At 36.9% G+C, this 20,297-nt stretch overlaps 1 protein-coding gene across 1 annotated transcript in view; it reads right to left on the reverse strand.

Annotated features, from left to right (window-relative positions):
- CUNH8orf34 (chromosome unknown C8orf34 homolog) overlaps positions 1-20,297 on the reverse strand; it is a 396,460-nt gene that overhangs the window by 375,684 nt on the left and 479 nt on the right. Inside the window, 2 exon segments of the mRNA XM_077752493.1 lie at positions 20,081-20,155; positions 20,157-20,285. Coding sequence (XP_077608619.1) covers positions 20,081-20,155; positions 20,157-20,285 — 204 coding nt within the window.

Genomic DNA, 20,297 nt, shown 5'->3' on the forward strand with positions numbered 1-20,297 from the left:
GAATTCAGCAAGGTTGAAATGCCACAGTATAGAATGATTCAAAGGAAAGGGTCCAAAGGCTTAGAAAGATAAGAGTAGTGCAGTGACTTTATCATGTGAAAACCACACATCCACTCACCCCTGACTCTAAACAAGGACGAGGATGTTCTCTTCACTACAGAATTAGGAAATACAGGGGCACCTGGGGGGCTCAGTCGGTTAAGCATCTGACTTTGGTCAGGTCATGATCTCATGTTTGTGAGTTAGTGAGTTCAAGCCCTGTGTCAAGCTCTGTGCTGACAGCTCAAAGCCTGGAGCCTGCTTCAGATTCTGTGTCTCCTTATCTCTCTGCCCTTCCCCCACTAATGCACGCTCTCTCTCTCTCTCTCTCTCTCTCTCAGAAATAAACATTTAAAACAATTTTTTAAAAAATTAAGAAATACATTAGGGAGAAGACTAAGAGAGTATCCTTGAAAAGGTCTGTGGTGGCTGTCTTCTGAAGACCAAGGAAGATAGAGAACATCCAGCCACTAAGACAGATTTTGCTTTCAACTGAGATGATGGCTTTTTCTGGAAGCCACTCAGATGGCACTGCTTAACTTCCACAGACAAAACAGACATATTTATGATAATAAGCAACAGGAACCAAATGATAAGCAAAATGTTCTGACCAGCAGTAGTCTTTCATGTTGCCTAATAATCAATTATGGCGCCCCTAGAAGTGGAACAGACAGGCAGCCTACAGAATATAACTCAATCTATATAAAAACAGAAAGAAACTGGATCTGGGAGGCTGAAACATGACTTGAGTTACCACAGTGGAGAGTCTGGCCTCTTAAAAATTTAGGGATTTCCCAAGGAGGTGAAGTCTCTAAGGGCCCATTAATCCTGCAAGATTATTCTCTCTAAAGCTGTTGTACCCACACCACCTAACACTACAAAGGAGCATGGCTTTGATATACTGAAGATACTGAATACTTGAATATGTTGAATAAGCCATTAGGCTGCTGGAATTTTTTAAAACTTATTTATTTTGAGAGAGAGAGAGAGAGATAGTACAAGTGGGAAAGGGGAGGAGACAGGGGGAGAAAGACAATATCAAGTAAACTATGCACTGTCAGTGCAAAGCCTGATGCATGAACTCATGAGCCATGAGATCATGACCTGGACAGAAATCAAGAGTCAGACACTCAACCAACTGAGCCACCAAGGTGCCCCTAGGCTGCTATTATTGAATGGGTCCAGAGCAAGGCCAGGCTCTTCAGCAGATCCAGCTGTAGAACATGCTGTTCTGGCACTAAATCCTTATGTCCCAGGAGACCCAGTAATATTCCCAAGTGCATGGGCCAAGAGGGATGCTGCACTGAGAGGCCAGCAAGCCTGCACAGGAGAAGAAGCACAGGTCCCATTAGATTTTTAGTAAAGTCCTACGTACTTCTCCAGACAGTTAGTTTCCTTTTGAAAAAGACTTCTTCTTGGTTTACTACTGGGCCCTACGAGAACACCTGATTATTGGACATCAATCGGCCATGAGATCTGAGCTGTCCATTATGAACTGGGTATTCTCTACCATACCATAGATTGGATATTTACAGCAGAAATCCAGAGCATAGTAAGTTACATATGAAGGTAGCTCAGACTCCTTAAATACATACTTCTGCTACATTGCCTCTCCCTCAACCTATATGAACATCCTCATGGGGAGTTCATTAATGACTCATGACTAAGGAGAAAAAAAGGAAAAAAAAAATAAACTTGATACTGGTTTAGACCTGGTCCTGTATGATATACTGGCATAAAACCAAAGTGGACTATTAAAGCATCATATGTCCACTAAGAAGTCTTCTAGAAAGAGAGAGAGTAAGGCTCTCAAGCTTTAAGAATATTTATTTATCCTTGTAACTGATCTGTTGCCAGAATTAGGGATTGACTCATTTATGGACAGTGGATAATGGTGTGGCTTGAAGATTTGAAAAGAACAGAATTGGAAGATTGGTTTCAAGAATGTCTAGGGAGAAATATGTGAAAGAACATCTTTAAATGTGAATAAAGGTTTAGGTATTTGTTACCTGTCCATTTTGTGGGTTGGAACTAAAGGAAAATGAATTGAAATAATGAACAACAGCATATATGCTGGGAAAAGTGATGGCAAGAGGGAAAGCACTCTAAAGCCTCTGCATTATTCAGGAGGAAGGTAAACCTATTACTCAAAATACATCCTACTATTTCTGGGAAAACCACACACACAATTAAGTCTGAAACTTGGAAAACTAGAAAAGGAAAATCTTAAATAGCATATTAGCAATCCAAACCCAGCAATGTAAAATATAGATTATACATTTTGATCAGAATCAATTTCTTCACAAAATTCAAAACTGGTTTAACATTTTAAAACTCCAGTAAGGTACTTCTTCCAATTAACAGAATAAAGGAGAAAAACCATATGATAATATGAATATACGAAGAAAGACCTTTGAATATTAAGTGAAGTCAGTTTTTTAAAAGTAATCTCTGTGCCCAGTGTGAGGCATGAACTCACAACCCTGAGATCAAGAGTCGCATGCTCTTCCAATAAAGCGAGCCAGGCACCCCAAGTGAACTCAAGTTTTAATTTAAAAGTTCTAGCAAACTGTTAAGAGAAGGGAATTTTCCTAACTTTATAAAGTTATCTATTTTTTAAACATCAGTAAATGTTGCAATGATCATTCCTCTTTAAAAAAAGGAAATAAAAGCTATAATGCCTGGAAAGAAAGAAACAACACTGTCACCTTCACAAACAATATGGCTCTTTACATAGAAAAATTAATAATTTAGGGCTAAGTAAGAACAAACTAGGATAATTTAGCATAGTTCTTGATGCACATTTAAAATCAAAATGATAAATTTCCTTTCATCATAATTAAATCTATTTTCTGGTCCAATCTCAGAAAACAGTCTGGAGTAAAATCTTCTCATTTTCACAGAGTAGGGTGGCATTTGAAACCTTTTGGGAGTAGGACTTCATTGATCTAGATGATCCTCCAAAAAATTAGATTTTAAGTATATTAAAATATGGTAGAAAGTAAACTAATATATATAGATTCTGTAGGATCTTCACCAGTCTAGAGAAGAATAAAATGACCAAATTCTCTATCTTAATTTTTCACAAATGAAAACTCTGCTGTATACTCAATAAAATCTTAGTATTAATGAAAAAAACGTCAAAATCAGAATTAATTTCTACAAACTATATGATTTTTATGAAAAACCTTGATTATGTGGTCAAAATGAGCCATCAGGAAAAAAACCTCCATTTAAGAATCCCAGAAGTATACCCCATTTGAGAGAGAAAGCAGTCAATTAAACACACAAAAAAGAATGACATTTATTTTAGCTGCGTTTTTCTTAGGTTTGCACAGATTGAATGGAGTCTCATATTATTCTTTTACACAAATCATAATTTTTTTAAGTTTATTTTGAGAGAGAGAGATGGAGAGAGAGGGAGAGAGAATCCTAAGCAAGCTCCACACTGTCAGTGAAGAGTCTGAAGCGGGGCTCACACCCATAAACCATGAGATCATGACCTGAGCTGAAGTTGGATGCTTAACCAACTGAGCCACCAGGCACCCCACAAACCACAATATTTTTAAGCACATGGGCACCTTAAAGACTCTTTTCTGACAAATGACAGAAAATCCAAATTGGTCCATCTTATGCACACAAAAAAAGGAGATCCACTGACTCCTGTAATAGACTAGCAAGAATTTAATTCCTTTTACCCTGTGGATCCATCATTTAACCTTCTGCATATTTTTCATTTATGAAGCTTAGAAGTAGTGGAAAGGTTTAGCCTATTTTGTGATAAAGCAAAGATTATCTGTGTTTCTGCAAGCCATGCTATTTTTAAGGATTTATTCATTCAACAAGTATTTAAATTCTTATAATGCATATACTAAAAATTAGATACTTAGGAGGAACATTAGGAAAAAAAAGAAAAAGCCAACAGTATAGTTAGAAAAGCAAATCATAAAGAAGAAAGTAGTTAAGTAACGTTGTGGTTAACCACAAAAGTGAGTGGCACAGCCCCTAAGTATAGAAGTTCACAGAAACAGAAAATCTAGGGTAGCTAGAGAAGTCAAAAATATTTAATTGAAGAAACAAAACATGAACTGTCACTTAATGAGTGGTTGATAGTCAGACAGGAAAATGTAGATTCTGGGGTATGTGCCCAGATCCTTCCTTCAGAAACAAAAGCTCATTCTGCCAGCTGCCAGTCATGTTGGCTGTTGGGAGGCTCTTGCCTAAGGCCTTGTCCAGATTCTTCCTTCCAGGAAAGCAGCTGCCTCATCCAAGGTCATAATCTCTGGAGGAAGTTGCTTCTAATCACTAAAGTGCAAAGGAGCAGCCTCTAAGGACCTCCCCACTTGCAGGGCTCTCCCTGTATGTGTCCAGCTGAAACTTCACAGTTCACTTTGTTCCTCCACTCAAACCCACTTCCTTCACTCCCTTCAAGGCACTGCTCCCATGAGCACTCTACAAGTAACCCTCTGCATGCAAATCTCCACCTCAGGGTCTGTCTCCCAAAGAACCCAGTCTACGATATTATAGAAAACAGAGAAAATATTCCATGTAGAAAGAATACCAAGCAAAGATTTGATATTATACATATTGGGGTAACTGGACAAAGCACCTGGCTCACACTGAAGGCAGTGTGTGGGGAAAATGAGAAGTATGGATAAGTAGATTTTGGAGGACCTTGAATGCCACCCCAGTTTGGAATTCATCTCATAATTCAGTGCTCCAAAACTCCTGCATCTTCTATAACCCTGGACTATGAATTAATTCTCCTGGATGTCTGGACACAGAGCTAAAAGTGACAAAGGGCAAGCATGGAAACCCTCTAAAGTTTGATTATCTTTAAGATGTACATGAACCTTGCATTTCATCCACAGTTATTAGCATTTATGACAAATGAATACATACTCTCGTTCAAGAAGCATGGCCACAATGAGGGGAGAAACAGAGTGTGTGTGTGTGTGTGTGTGCACGCGCGTGGGCGTGTTGTCTGTCCACAATTCTCAGTGTTTTTTTCAGCTCTTTAAAAGGGTTTTTAAAAAAGGAGGGGGTGGGAAAAACATGATATTCCAGTTACATTTGAAAATGTTGACTTATGCCTTTCCACTTGGCCACCTGGCACCATTTATAATCACCTGGTGCTCATTTGCATGACACCTGCTCCTAGACTGTCATAACCATCATTTTTTATTTGTCTCCTCAATGAGGGTTTTCCTTTGGCCTCTGCCAATAAGCCCCATTAAAGTTTTAGTCTACAAGAAATCCAGTACTAATATGCATATACAGTACACATATGGGAGTCAGTAGGGGCCTCAAGTAGACGAAATGATCTAAAACAAATGACTTAATACTGAAAGCAATACCATAATAATAGAGAGAGCTTAGAAAATCAGAATAATTGTGGGAGCAAAAATAGCCCCTCCACTGAGTACCTCATATAAAAGCTATAAACCATTATTATCCATTCTTATCTTTCAGTATGTGTTACATGGTTACATACACATACAATCTTGAATTCATCTTTTCTACATTTTTAATGGTTCCATGATATCCCATCTAGAGAAAAGTTTATTTAGTCTTTTTAAAGAATATTTGGTAAGGAGAAAGAAAATGAATAGCTGATTGTAGGAATTGGGCTACCATGTATTGTGGAGATATGTCAGAAAACAAGGTTGGCAAAGTCCCTTTCTCTGTGGAGGTTATATTTAAGAGAGGGAGCCAAACTCCAAACAAATAACTAAGAAAATGCCACACTTGATGACTGCTGTATGGATATAAAACAACATGGCATGTTAGGGGCTGATGGGAAGCTGCTGAAATCAGGTGGTCTGTAGGGCCTCTCTGACATGTCTAAACCTGAGATCTGAACAGGAAGAGGAGCTGGCCATGAAGGCATATGAAGGAAAACTTTTAAGCAGATAAAACCTCATTCAAAAGCCCCAAGTCTCAAAGCTTGCCTTCATCTCTGCTACTCATAAGGCTGACCCTGGGAGACATCATCCTGCAAATATATTCTCACTAAACATCCAGAATGAGCCAAATAAATATTTTTAGAAAGAAAGCCAGCTATAATGTGTAACAACAGGAAACAGATGACTCAAATATATCCTATGATATGCCCAAATTATTTGGACCAAGAGTAGGTCATTTTATGATTTATATAACATATTTATATTCATCCTTATTTCAGGAGGAAGTTAAAGTATTTTCCAAAGAAGGATAAATTATGATCAAACAGCATAAATAAAAAGTAGAGGGAAAAGATAAAGTAAAACAAGTGAAAACAATGTGGGGAAAATAAATGCTCACAAAAAAAGTAATACTTATATACTATTAGTGGGAATGCAAACTGGTGCAGCCACTGTGGAAACAGTATGGAGGTTTCTCAAAAAATTACAAATAGAATTACCTATGATCCAGGATTTCCACTAGTTGGTATTTACCCAAAGAAAACAAAAACACTGATTCAAAAAGATACATGCACCCTAATATTTACTGCAGCATTATTTACAATAGCCACGATTACAGCAGCAACCCAAGTATGCATCCGCAGATAAATGGATAAGGAAGATGTGGTACATATATACAATGGAACATTGCTCAGCCATTAAAAAAAGGATGAAATCTTGCCATTTGCAACAACATGAATGGACTAAAGGTTGTAATGCTAAGAAAAATAACTCAGTAAGAAAAAGACAAATACCATGACTTCAGTCATATGTGGAACTTAAGAAACAAAACAAATAAAGTAAAAAGAGACAAATAAAAAGCCAGATTTTTAAATACAGAGAACAACTGGTGGTTGCCAGAGAGGAAGTGGATAGGGGGAGGGGTGAAATAGATAAAAGGGATTAAGAGTACACATATCTTAATGAGCACTGAGAAATGCCTAGAATTGTTGAATCATATTGCATACCTGAAACTACTATAACTCTGTATGTTAATTATACTTCAGTTAAAAAAATGTTCATGATAATGGCCTACAATCTGGCTACCACTAGGTATGAGTTTTCCAGAAGCCTATACAAAAAAAAAAAAAAAGGAAAGGAAAGGAATGGTATGAATTACACAATTCAAAATATTCATATACACCTGTTTTTCTTTCTTTTTTATTTTCTTTATCTTTTATTTTAATTTCAATATAGTTAACATCTTCAATATAGTTACATTAGTTTCAGGTACGATATAGTGATTTAACAATTGTATATTTTACTCAGCGTTCATCATGATAGGTGTACTCTTAATTCTCTTCACCTATTTCACCAATCCTCCCACCCACCGTCCCTCTGGTAACTAACCATTTGTTTGTTCTCTATAGTTGAGTCTACCTTTTGGTTTGTCTTTTTTTTTTTTGCTGGTTTGATTTGCTTCTGTTTTTAATTTTTTTTTAATGTTTTATTTATTTCTGAGAGAGAGAGACAGCCTGAACAGGGGAGGGTCAGAGAGAGAGGGAGACACAGAATCTGAAACAGGCTCCAGGCTCTGAGCTGTCAGCACAGAGTCCAACGCAGGGCTCATACCCACGAACTGTGAGATGATGACCTGAGCCAAAGTCAGATGCTTAACTGACTGAGCCACCCAGGCGCCCCTTTTTTTAATCTTTTTTTTCTGTTTAATATTTTTTGTTTATTTTTAAGAGAGAAGGAGACACAGAATGTGAGTGGGGGAAGGGCAGAGAAGAAGACACAGAATCTCAGGCAGGCTCCAGGCTCTGAGCTGTCAGCACAGAGCCTGACACAGGGCTCAAACTCACGAACCATGAGATCATTACTTGAGTTGAAGTCAGACGCTTAACTGACTGAGCCACCCGGTCGCCCCTGCTTTGCTTCTTAAATTCCACATATGAGTGGAATCATCTGGTATTTGTCTTTCTCTGGCTGACTTATTTCACTTGGTATAATACCCTCTAGATTCATCCACATTGGTCCAAATGGCAAGATTTCATTCTTTTTATGGCTAAGTAGTATTCCATTGTATATACGTATTCTTCGTTTTTTAATCCATTCGTCTTGAGCTGATTCCATAATTTGGCTACTGTAAAGAATTCTGCAACAAACATAGTGGTACATATATCCTTTCAGATTACTGTTTTCATATTCTTTGGGTAAATACCCAGTCACGGAACTACTGGATCAGATGGCAATTCTATTTTTAATTTTTTGAGGAACCTCCATACTGTTTTCCACATGGCTGAACTAGTTTGCATTCCCACCAACAGTGCACGGGGGTTCCTTTTCTTGGCATCCTCTACAACACCTGTTGTTCCTTGTGTTTTTAATTTTAGCATTTCTGAAGGTGTGAGGTTCATACACTATTTTTGACATTATAAAATTAAACAGTTCCCATAAGAGGATGCTGCCTAATACAGTGAATATGCCCCTCCAAAAAATCCTTTAATAGATGACAAAACTGTATTTTCATGGTCTGATTCTTATAATGACTCTCAATAAAGGCTTCTTAAATCACTCCACTGCATAGCTCAGTGAAAGTAATTCTTCAGTTGCTCAATTCTTAAGCTCAATGGGCACCCAAATCTCTGTTCAACTAACTTTATCCAAAATATATACCTGTTAATAACTTAAGAACTTGATGTACATGACCTTCATGAATTCTTCACTAAATATTATTCCTCAAAATTTAACTACTGATACACCAGTGACACTGACCTCTGTCTTGGATTCCCTTATTAATCCACAGACTGTGGCAGTGGTGAGTTGCTAATTATACACAGACCTCAATGTCTTAACTAAATGTAAGAAAAGGGTTAGATTTAAAATAATTCTGTGAAAACTAGGACTTTAAGGTTCCACAAAGCAGAGTATTTGTCATCCATATATTTTAAGAGTGGTTTTTATATCATTGTTATATCACTAAAAGGAAAGATAATAAGAAATGTTTCAGTAAATATTTTCAGTCAGAAAAGAATAATATTCTGTGTTTAATAAACTTGTAGCTGGTTTTAATTATCATTTTATATAATGTTAAGATAACTATTTATACTATAAATAAAAAATATAACAGGAAAAAATTAAATCACCAAAACAATACCAGGTCTTCTGGAGAGAACTCATAGGAGTAAAATAGCATTAAAATAAAAAACAATATCTCAGAAACATACAGCTACAATAAATCTTAATACAATATAGTTCACTTGACATAGATATATTATTTCAATGTTCAGACAAATCAAACATATTCTCAATTCAATATAGCTTGTCACTTTTTGAATTCAGATCAATATGTTCAAAAAGTGAAGACAGAGCAGGAGTTATATACTCCTTTATGCTCCAGGCTACACTTCAAAAAGAAAGTCCTCCCTTTTATGTTATAGGAGCAACTTACAATGAAAGCTATCAGTGTGTTTCATGTAGAACATTACTCAACAATCAGATCATTTAGATATTTTTAATAATTCATGTTTAGATGTCTTACTGTTGCTAAGAACTCCCAGGAGCAAAAACAATATAAACTATTTAACAAATCTACCCTTTACCTTATTCAGTTTACATACTTGATTATATGGCAAATTTCTTGGAAGCCAATCTCTAAATCTGAACTTCAAATATTCTTACTTCTATTAGTAATGGAATGTACTGATGAGTATGAAAATGTACCTAGCAGATAAACAGAAAACCAAGGTAGGCTTCCATAAAATTTACCAAAATATAACAGAGAGTGCCCTAAGTATTATCAGTCTTTTCTAAATACACAGGAGTTTTTGACAAGAAATGTTGTATTTGAATTTATATTTCTTAATACATAATACAGCACCCAATAATATGTACCAAATGGATGTAAATGAAGTTCTAAACATCATGTGCCAAAGAATGTAATAGCTGTTAAAAAGATAACAAAGTCATAATGAATTTTCAAGAAAGTGAAATCTCCCATAAACTGCTGAGATATTCCCAGACCCTAGTAGCAAATGATTGTTCATATCCAAACCACACTTTACAAATTTGATAGGTTGATCCTGATTTTTTCATTCATAAATGTATTTGACAACTATTTAGTAGCACACCTTTTACGTGCCAGACATTTGCTAGGCAGGAAGATATAATCAATAAAAAAGACTGACAAAATATCTTCCGATGGGAAGCTTATATTCTGGGGAATAAACAGAATATATACTGAAATCAAAGGAATAAATGCAATAAACAATATCAAATGACAATAAGGAACATTTTAAAAAAAGAAAATCATGCTACAGAGAGTGACAGGGAAGTTGGATCTGTGGTGCTATTTTAGTTGGGAGTGATCCAGGTTGCCTCTCTGAGACAATAAGCTATATTCTGGATTGTTTTCTAATTATATACAATGTCTCCTAATTTAGCCAAAGTAAAGTATACTTTTGTGATACAGCAACAAGCAAGACGTCCCTGTCCCCCACCGCTGAACAAAGAACACACACACACACACTTTGGCCAACTGCTACTCTCCTTTCTAACTGTGCCACAGTGCTTTTTCAGAGATATCAGAGCTACAACCTAAAAAAGCAGCCACTCACTTTGTTGTTTTTTTCCACACTTCGAATTAGTTCTAATTTCATGATACTAGAAGGTCATCCTTCAAAAACATCTCTCTACATGGTCTGTCACTGAGTTATTAATATTAATTGAAAAGACAAGTAGTAGCATCTGATGAGATGGCAGCCAAAATATTGGGTGTCCACCAAGTGCCAGGCACTGGATTGGGTTCTTTAAGCTTTGTTTCATCTCATCTTATCCTCATAAAATCCCTCTTAGGTATTGTTTTGCAGATGAGGACATTAATGTTAACAGAGATCATCAAGTGCACAGGGTCAGGCAGACAATAAATGGTTGCTAAGCTCAAGTTACTTCCAAAGATCACCTGCTTTATCCCATGAACTGTGTCATGCAACTTCCTCCCTTAAAATGCAAATATGCTTGGGGTGTGGGGGTATACATTAAGCCTCGTACAGTGGTGTGGATTAATTTATCAGGCCCTCTCTTGAAAGCAGATGTTAAAAAGGGAAAAATATAGCTGAAAATCAATTAGGTAGTTAAGTACATAATTAAAAGTTATTCATTGTACATAAAGGTTAATTAATGTGATGGGGAATATTTTGCTCTAGGCCTTAAAGGAATAAATGTTAAGATGCTATTTGCTAGATGGTTATGTCTTAAATGACATTAAACAAGTCAATGTGTGTTTAATTCAAGATATCAACTGAGCCCTGCTTTATAGTCTGCACTCCACTAGACACTTTAATGCATACACAATAATGAGGCAAGATATTTGTTTCCCACCTTCAAGAACTAAAGGTCTACTTTTGATACAAAACATGATACATGAACAAACCCCTGTTGTCAACGGATTACTGATATTCATACATCCTTCACTGTAGAAGAGCCCTCTCTCTAGCCAGATAGATTGTCCTCTAAGACTGGAAGGGCACAGAGGAATGACATAAAAAGCAGGGGCCCTATTCTAACCAATCACGTCAGTTCACTTTTTTAATGTATGCATGTTAACCTATAAAATTCTCTCTCAGCACTGCCTGAGCTGTGTTACATAAATTTTGATATGCTATATCTTCCTTTTCATTGTTTGATGGACTTTTATTTCCCTGAGATTTCTTCTTTGACCAGTAGATTAGTTAGAAGTCTGCTGTATGTTTTTACTGTGTTTTAGAAATTTTCCTGTTTTCTTTCTGTTACCAATTTCTAGTTTTATTCCATTGTAATGGAGAAAACATGCTGTATGATTTCACCTCAGGTTTGTGGCTCAGGGAATGGTCTGCCTTTGTTTACATTCCATGCCACTTGAAAAAAAAATATGTATTCTGCAGTTTTTGCATTGAGTGGTCTACAAATGTCGACTAGATCCTTTGATGTGCTTTTGAGTTCTTCTATAGCATTCCTGATTTTCTGTATAGTTTTTCTTCCAACTGTCAAGAGAAGGTTTTGAATTCCCTAACTATAGCTATAGATTTGTCTATTTCTCTGCTTAGGTCTGTCAGTTTCTGCTTCAAAAACTTCTGCTACTTTTCTTAGTAGGTTGACCCTATATTACTGTATAATGACAGTTCCTATCTCTGGTAATTGTCTATCCTCTGAAGTCTACGTTATCTGACATTAAAAGATTCACCCCTTTCTTTTGATGTTCACATAATATTTTTTCTTTCTTTTACTTTTTATTTGAAGTTTATTTCTTTTTATTTGAAGTGAGTTTCTTAGACACAGCATACTGGTTGGGTCATATTTTTTTAATCCACTCTGATAATCTCTCTGTATCTTTTAACTGGTATATTTAGACCATTTGCATTTAATAGTTATTGACATATTATGGCTAATGTCTGCTGTGTTATTTTTTGTTTTCTATTTGTTCTTTGTTTTGTTTTTCTTTTTCTAACTCCTGTGAGTTATTTAAACATTTTTTAGAACTCCAATTTATTTATTTATTTAAGTTTATTTATTTATTTTGAGAGAGAGAGAGAGTACAGAGCCTAATGTGGACCTCAAACTCATGAACTGTGAGATTATGACCTGAGCCATAATCAAGAGTTGGATGGACACTCAACTGACTAAGCCAAACTGGTGCCCCGAGAACTCCATTTTAAATTACTAGAATTTTTTAGAGCATCTTTGCATATAGCTTTTTTGGTGGTTTCTCTAGGTATGACATTGAAAATACACAACTTATCAATAGTTGTTGTTTTAACAGTATAAGTGAACTATAGAAACCTTACCTCCTTTACTCTCCTTTACTCTTCCCTGCTTATAACACAATTGTCTTAAATATTTTCTCTACATATATTTAGAACTTCATCTGACCCTGATATGATTTTTGCTTCAACCATCAAAAATAATTTAGAAAACTCAATAGAAGAAAAATGTATTATATTTAGTCATGCTTTTGCTCTTTCCATGTTCTTTCTTCTTTCCTAATGTTCTAAAGTTGTTTTCTTTTATCAGTTCCTCTCTGTTTAGAGAACTTCTTTTAGCTATACGTTTAGAGTAGACCCATTGGTGACAAATTCTCCTGGTTTCCCCTTCATTCATAAAGGATATTTTCTCTGGGTATAGAACTTTAGGTTCTTTCTTTTAGCACTTTTTGTGACACTTCCTTCTGACATCCATAGATTTGATGAGAATCTTCTGCTATTCAAATTGTTTTCCCTGTACATACATGGTATTTCATTTCTTGCCCCTTTTTTTTTTTTTTTTTTGCCGTAAGTTTAATTATATGTATCTTGGCATGGATTTGATGGCAGGAATGGCCTTATTACCACTCAGCAATGTTGAAAGTCCTGACACTTTTCTAGGCCTCCCCTAACATAACTCGGTGGGAAGGGAAAGGAATGTCTCATTATTGCTAGGGGTGAAAGAAGCCACGCTTCCTACATGATCTTCACTGACACTGATCTCAGATTGTAGAGTGTAAGGGTGGGGACACAATGTAAATGTAAATTAAAACCACAATGAGATATCACACAAGCCTATTAGGGTAGCTATTATTACAAAGAAAGACAATACCAAGTTTTGGTGAGAACGTGGAACAACCAGAACTCTCATACAATGTTGGTAGGAACGTAAAATTGTATATACACTTTTCACAACTAATGGCTAATGTTTTAAAAAGTTAAACATACACCCACCATATGATCCAGCCAATTCATTCCAGGTATTTACCCAAGAGAAACAAATGCATATATCCTTGTTGAATACTATTCAGAAATTAAAAGAGGGACACCTGGGTGGCTCAGTCAGTTAAGCGTCTGACTTCAGCTCAGGTTATGATCTCACGGTTCGTGGGTTTAAGCCCCATGTCGGACTCTGTGCTGACAGCCAGATCAGAGCCTGGAGCCTGCTTCAGAGTCTGTATCTCCCTCTCTCTCTGACCCTCCCCTGCTCACACTGCCTCTCTCTCTCTCCTCTCTCTCTCTCTCAGAAATAAATAAAACGTTTAAAAAATAAATAAATTATTGATACATGATACAAGATGGATGAATTGTAAAATACTTATATTGAGTGAAAGATACACACACACACACACACACACACACACACACAAGTGTGCACAGCATAGGATTCCATTTATACAAAACCCTAGAAAAGGGAGAGGGGGCAAGATGGCGGAGAAGTAAGGAGCTCCGTACTTGCACTCGCGCCCATACANCCCTAGAAAAGGAAAACTATTCTACAGTAACAGAAAGGAAATGAGTGGTTGCCTAGTGAGGTAAAGAAAATAAGGAAGAATTAACAAAGAGGCATTCTAGACAACAATAAAGAGGTAGGGCATATGGGGAACATGTCCAAATTAAATCCAACTATTTTAAGGCACCTTCCAGGAAATTCCAAACAACATTTCCACTACTTATAATTGACTCTATGTTACTTGACCATATATAGGTGCAAAGGAGATACCACCATTCATAATAGAAATTCTGTTCATAAAGGGAGAAACAGTCTCTCTGACTCAGCACCCTTCCTTGTGCTCCAGCATTCTTCTGTATTTATTTTGTAATATTTTTGTTGATATTTCAAAAAGTTTGGAGGGAGAAGAGGAAAACGCATATGCTTAGTTGAACACAATTGTAAATTTCCTTTACTCAGAACTATAGCTTATTACCTATTGGCTTCCATGTATAAATCACTGATACAATTCTTAACTAAATTCACATAATTTAATGTTTACAAAGATCCAGTGGGTGAACTACTTGTAAATACTTATTTCCTAGATGGTCTTTTTTATTTTTAATATTTTTAAATTTTGAAATAACTTTAAACTTATAGAAAAAGTATATGAACATCAGAAATAACTCCATATACCCTTTATCTGGTTATGAGATACACCAGTACCTCCAATTTCAATCCAACACTGCAGGATTCATTCTACATTTTCTCCTTTTTATATTTGTGAATACTTTCTCTATCAGCAATCAGCTGGATTGCATTATTTTCCATATATTTACTTATTGTCTCAAGTTTTGCATAATGAAAATATCAGTTCTAGGACCATATTTTGCACTTAGTTGTATTGTCCCATCAATTTGAGGCTTTCTTTGACCTTCACAACTTTAAACATTATTGAAGACACCAGACATTATTATTGAAGACACCAGAAAAGCAGAATTTCCCTATCAAAATTATCAGATATTTTCAAATTATTCAGTTCAGGTCATGTGTAATTCGCAGAAATATTAAAGAATTAAAGTTGTTATAGCTGCATGCTATCATGAGCACACAACATTGACCTGCGCCACCACTTGATTAAAGTATGGTCTGCCTGGTTTCTTCACTATAAGTTACTTTTCTCTTTGCAATTAACAACTATTTTGTGGTAAGATACTAGACATTAGATAAACATCTCATTCCTCCTCCAAGTTCCATCCATTAGTTTTAGCAACAATTAATTTTTCTTGCCTCAATTATTGCTCAGTGGTTACCAAGTAGTGATTCTCTAATTCCATCACCCTTTCTACTCTTATTAATTGGCCTTCTACTATAAAGTAAAGCTTTCTCTTCTCCTCATATATGAAATACATTCATGTATCCCAATATATTGGATATATATATATGAACAAAATAGTCCTATTTTAGAAGTATATATACTTCTATATATGAAGTGTATATACTTCTATACACATATATATGTATATATGAACACATATATACATATATATATGAACAAAATAGTCCTATTTTAGAAGTAAGATAATATGTTACTATCATACTTTGAATCTCAAATTGTCCCAGATTTAGTTAACAGGAGCCTCTTCAAACTTTCAACATGTTCCTATAACTCTTTGACTACTTCCGTATTCTCTGGCATAAGATGGTCCAGGTTCATCTTGTACTCTCTCAGACCTTGGCCTAGAATCAATCATTTCTCCAAGGATACCTGGTTCTACTTGATGGAAAATGGTATTTAGAACTCAAAATCTGGTCACTAGGTGTGCTTATTGCTACTGGGATGTTGCTATTCCCAGGCCATCACAGTAGACAGAGTAAGGAAATAAATGTAGGCATATATACTTAGGTATTTGTTAATACATATAAATCCATACTTACTTCTATTACATTTATATCTATTTCTATTCTTGAAGTTATGAGATACACCAGTACCCTCAATTTCAATCCAACACTCCAGGGTTCATTCTACATTTCCTCCTTTTTATATTTGTGAATCCTGTCTCTATCAGCAAGAGAGCTGGATTGCATTATTTTCAATATATTTACTTATTGTCTCAACAACCCCCTACCTCTTATATAACAAATCTCCTGATCCTACCAGGCCACTGACTGATACTCTCCAAGCCAACAGGAGTTCAAGGTCGCAGGCATGGCTGGAAAATATAGGGAAGGGTACCAGAGAAAAACATGTTGTACAATAGTAACTGTATGAATGATGCAAACTGATGGTTGACCACACATCTGATATGAGTCCACCCCATAACATATATGTCAAATCAGTTAACACAAATTTAGCCTATCTGAGTAGAGGCACTCCATTCTACTTGGAGTGGGTCAGACCATATTGGAAGAAATGTAGTGAATTTGGTTTGCCACATCTTCGATACAAAGAGATTTAAATGTTGTATGAAGACTAAATGGGGACTCCATTATCCTGCTTTTTAATTGTTTAGGATTTCACTCTCTTGTAAGTGTAATCAGTCCTAAATCAAGATAAATGACTGCCCTGAGCACCCTTCCAACCAATAATATTCAAATAATTATTCTGTTTATTTCATGGAAATGGGAGAAACTGTAAAGTATTAACTTCTCTATGTTGGAAATAAGGAATTTATTGTGATGTTCCACATATACAATTTCTTGAGAATGAAGTTTAACTGCTTACAATATAGACAAAATAGATCATTGATCCCAATAAGCAGATATATGACAGTTAATTATTCAATTTTAGAAGTTTTGACTGTCAAGTTCTTCAACTATTAAGCGGTTGGTTGAGATAAGTCTTATGGTTGCACCATGAATCTTGCCTATGTGTGCTGCAAAATACTATACTTTGGTGAAAGCCAAACCATTTCACATCTTGCCAGTTAAGTAAGGAGTTACATGTGGAAATCTATATTAATAGGATTATAGTTCTAGTTTTTTGAAGCAATGTCAAGCATTCCTTATAAATTGATGCCTAGGCTGTTCACTCCTAGCCTATCCTGAATGAGCCATTGAGAATATTAAAAGTATTACAGCTTACAAAAATTTCAAAGAGCTTGTGGAATATGTCATTGTTACGACATTCACCTTAACATCTTTATATTATTTAATTAAAATATCATTACCCAACTCTAATGCAATGATTTCTAGGTATGCTTTTGTAATGCCTCAAAGCATGTTAAATCATATTTAAAGACAATATAAATTTATAACCTTAAAGAATCATCTGGAAGCAAGACTAATTTTCGTCTAGTTTCACAATACCATAAAATGTACAGCTTTACAAGCTTCTCAAATGATTAAATGTTAAAAATAAGCAAATAAACTAGGTAAGAAAAAATTCAGTAGCTAAATTAGGTAAGTAAGCTGGATAGTTAAAAAATAACAAGATACAAGTATTCTCAACCAGTATATGTTACCGTTGCTTTTTGTTTTAAACAATAATATTCACATGCTCTCTTTAAAGTGCTTTATTTCAGAAAGTTTTCTTAAAACATTCCTAACTTAGAAAATCTATAAAGGGAACATACTGTCAGGTCTTGTATATTTTCAAAACTAAAGTAAGCCTATGTCCACCAACTCCAGTGCACAAAAAAATCACAACAGCACAGATATTAAAACTCAGGAGTCACCTATTTCAATTTGTAACAGGTAAGAGAGTTTAGCTTTCGTCACTGTTTCTTACAATGTGTGGTCCAGGAATTAAATATGTAACAATCATTAGTGCCACTTCTTACTAAGTTCAGGTTCCTGGGCTCCTCCTTGATCTCCAGAAGCAGTTCTCACCAGAACCACTGAACAAAGTCCTGGGAGCTTTGAGGAGAATGCCAGATGAAGGACATCCATTTTACATTCTCTCGCATGAGACAGACACTACAAGCTAGTGAGATTTCCTAATTCTGTGAACTATGTATAATTGTACTCAAAACAAATCATCTGTTATGATCAAAACTGTTGCATATGAACCTGCTTTTAGAAGAGAACTTCGCTATTTTCTCTCTTCCATTATTTAAAGTGCATATCAACTCCCAAATATTAACTACTCACCACTGCAATCCAAGCTAATAGGGATGTAGGTAATATGTCACCCAAAAAAATCAACAAAATACAAAGCATATAATTTTGTCATTGTTTGGTTTTTGGTGAGGGGATCTTATGATTTAATGAGATAATTTCATCATCACTTAAAATTCATCAATGCAGAACTGTCTACTAAGCTAGTTATTTTTAATGAGCACTTAATAAAAATCAAGTTGGATTTATTTCCTAATTATGTAGAAAGTTGACATATTCCAAACTCTATCTTTACTACTTAGAGAGAATCTCGGGAATTTTAAAATAAATTAACAAATCTATTAAAATAATTCACTTAATCTCTGTGGTAAATTGTACTTTATATTCTAGAGGCGTAGAAACACTCTAAATGTGTTTCATGTTTCTTTTAACACAATACACTGTGTCACAAAAGGTTATTATGCTTTGGCTTTTTATATAGATAGATATATATCAAACTATGTACAGTTCCTACCATTAGACTAAAGAAAAACCATCTAGTTGATCCAGCAATTCTATTTTGCTTTTTATATATGGACTTTTGGGCAGGAACAAGAAGCAAGACATGCATTATAGGACTTTATGACTCTACACAACGAGTTTCAGTTGAAACAGTGGCCATATCTCTCAAAACAATACAACATGAACTTGAAGTTGGGCAGAAAAACTTGAGATCTTGCAAGTCTTAGTTATCTGCAACCAGTCCTCCCCAGAGAAAAGACCTATCTGATCACATCCCTGTCTACCTCTCCCTTTTTGTGCTAGGGCATTATTTCGCTATTTCGCTCTCTCGCTCTCTCTCGCTCTCTCTCTCTCTGCAGTTATTCTCTTCTCTTCAGTACTAGGGAAAGAGCCCCATTCTCTCTCTCTTCCCAGCCTTACTGCCACGTTGCGGACACATAAACCGCCAATACTGACCACAGCTGCTTTGGGGCGGGGGGAGGATCTCGACCCTCCCACGCCGGTCCGATCTTCTCCCACCCGCGCCCTGCTGGACTGTGAGACCGGGCTGGGAAGGGGCCCTGGGCACCCCTCCCCGCGGGCACTAGCATCTGCCCAGCGCCCTGGCTACAGGCGGGACGCTTTGCCAGTGCCAGGTCCAGCCTCTGGTTCTTTTTTCTCTTGTCCTCCCGCTCCTCCTTTCTCCTACAGTATTTCTGCCATCGGTTCTTTGATGGCGAGAGAAAACAGCTCAGAGCTACAGTCTCCTCTCATAAATACGTGCATGCTTTTCCTGAATCTTTCTCCGCCCCTTTCTCCCCCTAACACATGTAGGGTCTGCAATGCACAGGACTCCTTTCATCCAGAGATCAATGTCAGCGTCTCAGTTTGACAATTTCACTCAAGGCGCCTTCACCTACCGAAGCCTACTCCTTACCAGTTCAGTTTTCTCCCAGTTAACCACAGTCTTTCCTATTGCTAAGCAGCTCTTCCACCTTTCTGGGCTCTACTACTGTCGATTAAAAAAAAAAAATCCAACATGCAATTCAGTGTAAATTCCAGGAAGTGTGCGTGTGTAAGACGGTCTAAGTGTGTGCATCTGTCGGTCTCAGCCTGTCCGGGTTCTGTGCACAAGGCTGCGAGATGCAGGACAGTCAGACCGCTCAAACTTCCCCTGCCAGACTGACGTTGGGCCCTCTCCAGCTCACCTGTCCGCGGCCAGGTAACCGGCAAGGTGCACCCCCCGGCTGCGTTCCCGGACCCCTGGCCCGGGCAGAGCGAATGCCAGTGAACTGCGGCCGCACGGCCACCCCTTCCGCGAATTTGTTGGCTGCGCCTCCTTCCCTCCGGGTGTTCTGAGCCCCTTCCCCCAAACACAAACGGGACCGCCCTTCTCCACAGCGCCTTACCTCAAACAGGGGACCGATCTTGTTCTTCTCCAGGTAAGCCTGGATCCGGGATTGTTGATGAGACGCCATGGAGAGACAGATGGGGCCGCGGAGAGTGCAGGAAAAGCGCGCGGCCGTGCGCCTCGGCCAGGGGACAACCTTCCTTTTTACCCGGACTGGAGCCGGGACAGGGGCTCCAGAGCCTCCGCTTCCCCGGCGTGGCGGACACAGCCGCGGA

This window comes from Crocuta crocuta, unplaced genomic scaffold, assembly GCF_008692635.1.
Source record: "Crocuta crocuta isolate KB4526 unplaced genomic scaffold, BGI_CrCroc_1.0 scaffold141, whole genome shotgun sequence".
Lineage (NCBI taxonomy): Eukaryota > Metazoa > Chordata > Mammalia > Carnivora > Hyaenidae > Crocuta > Crocuta crocuta.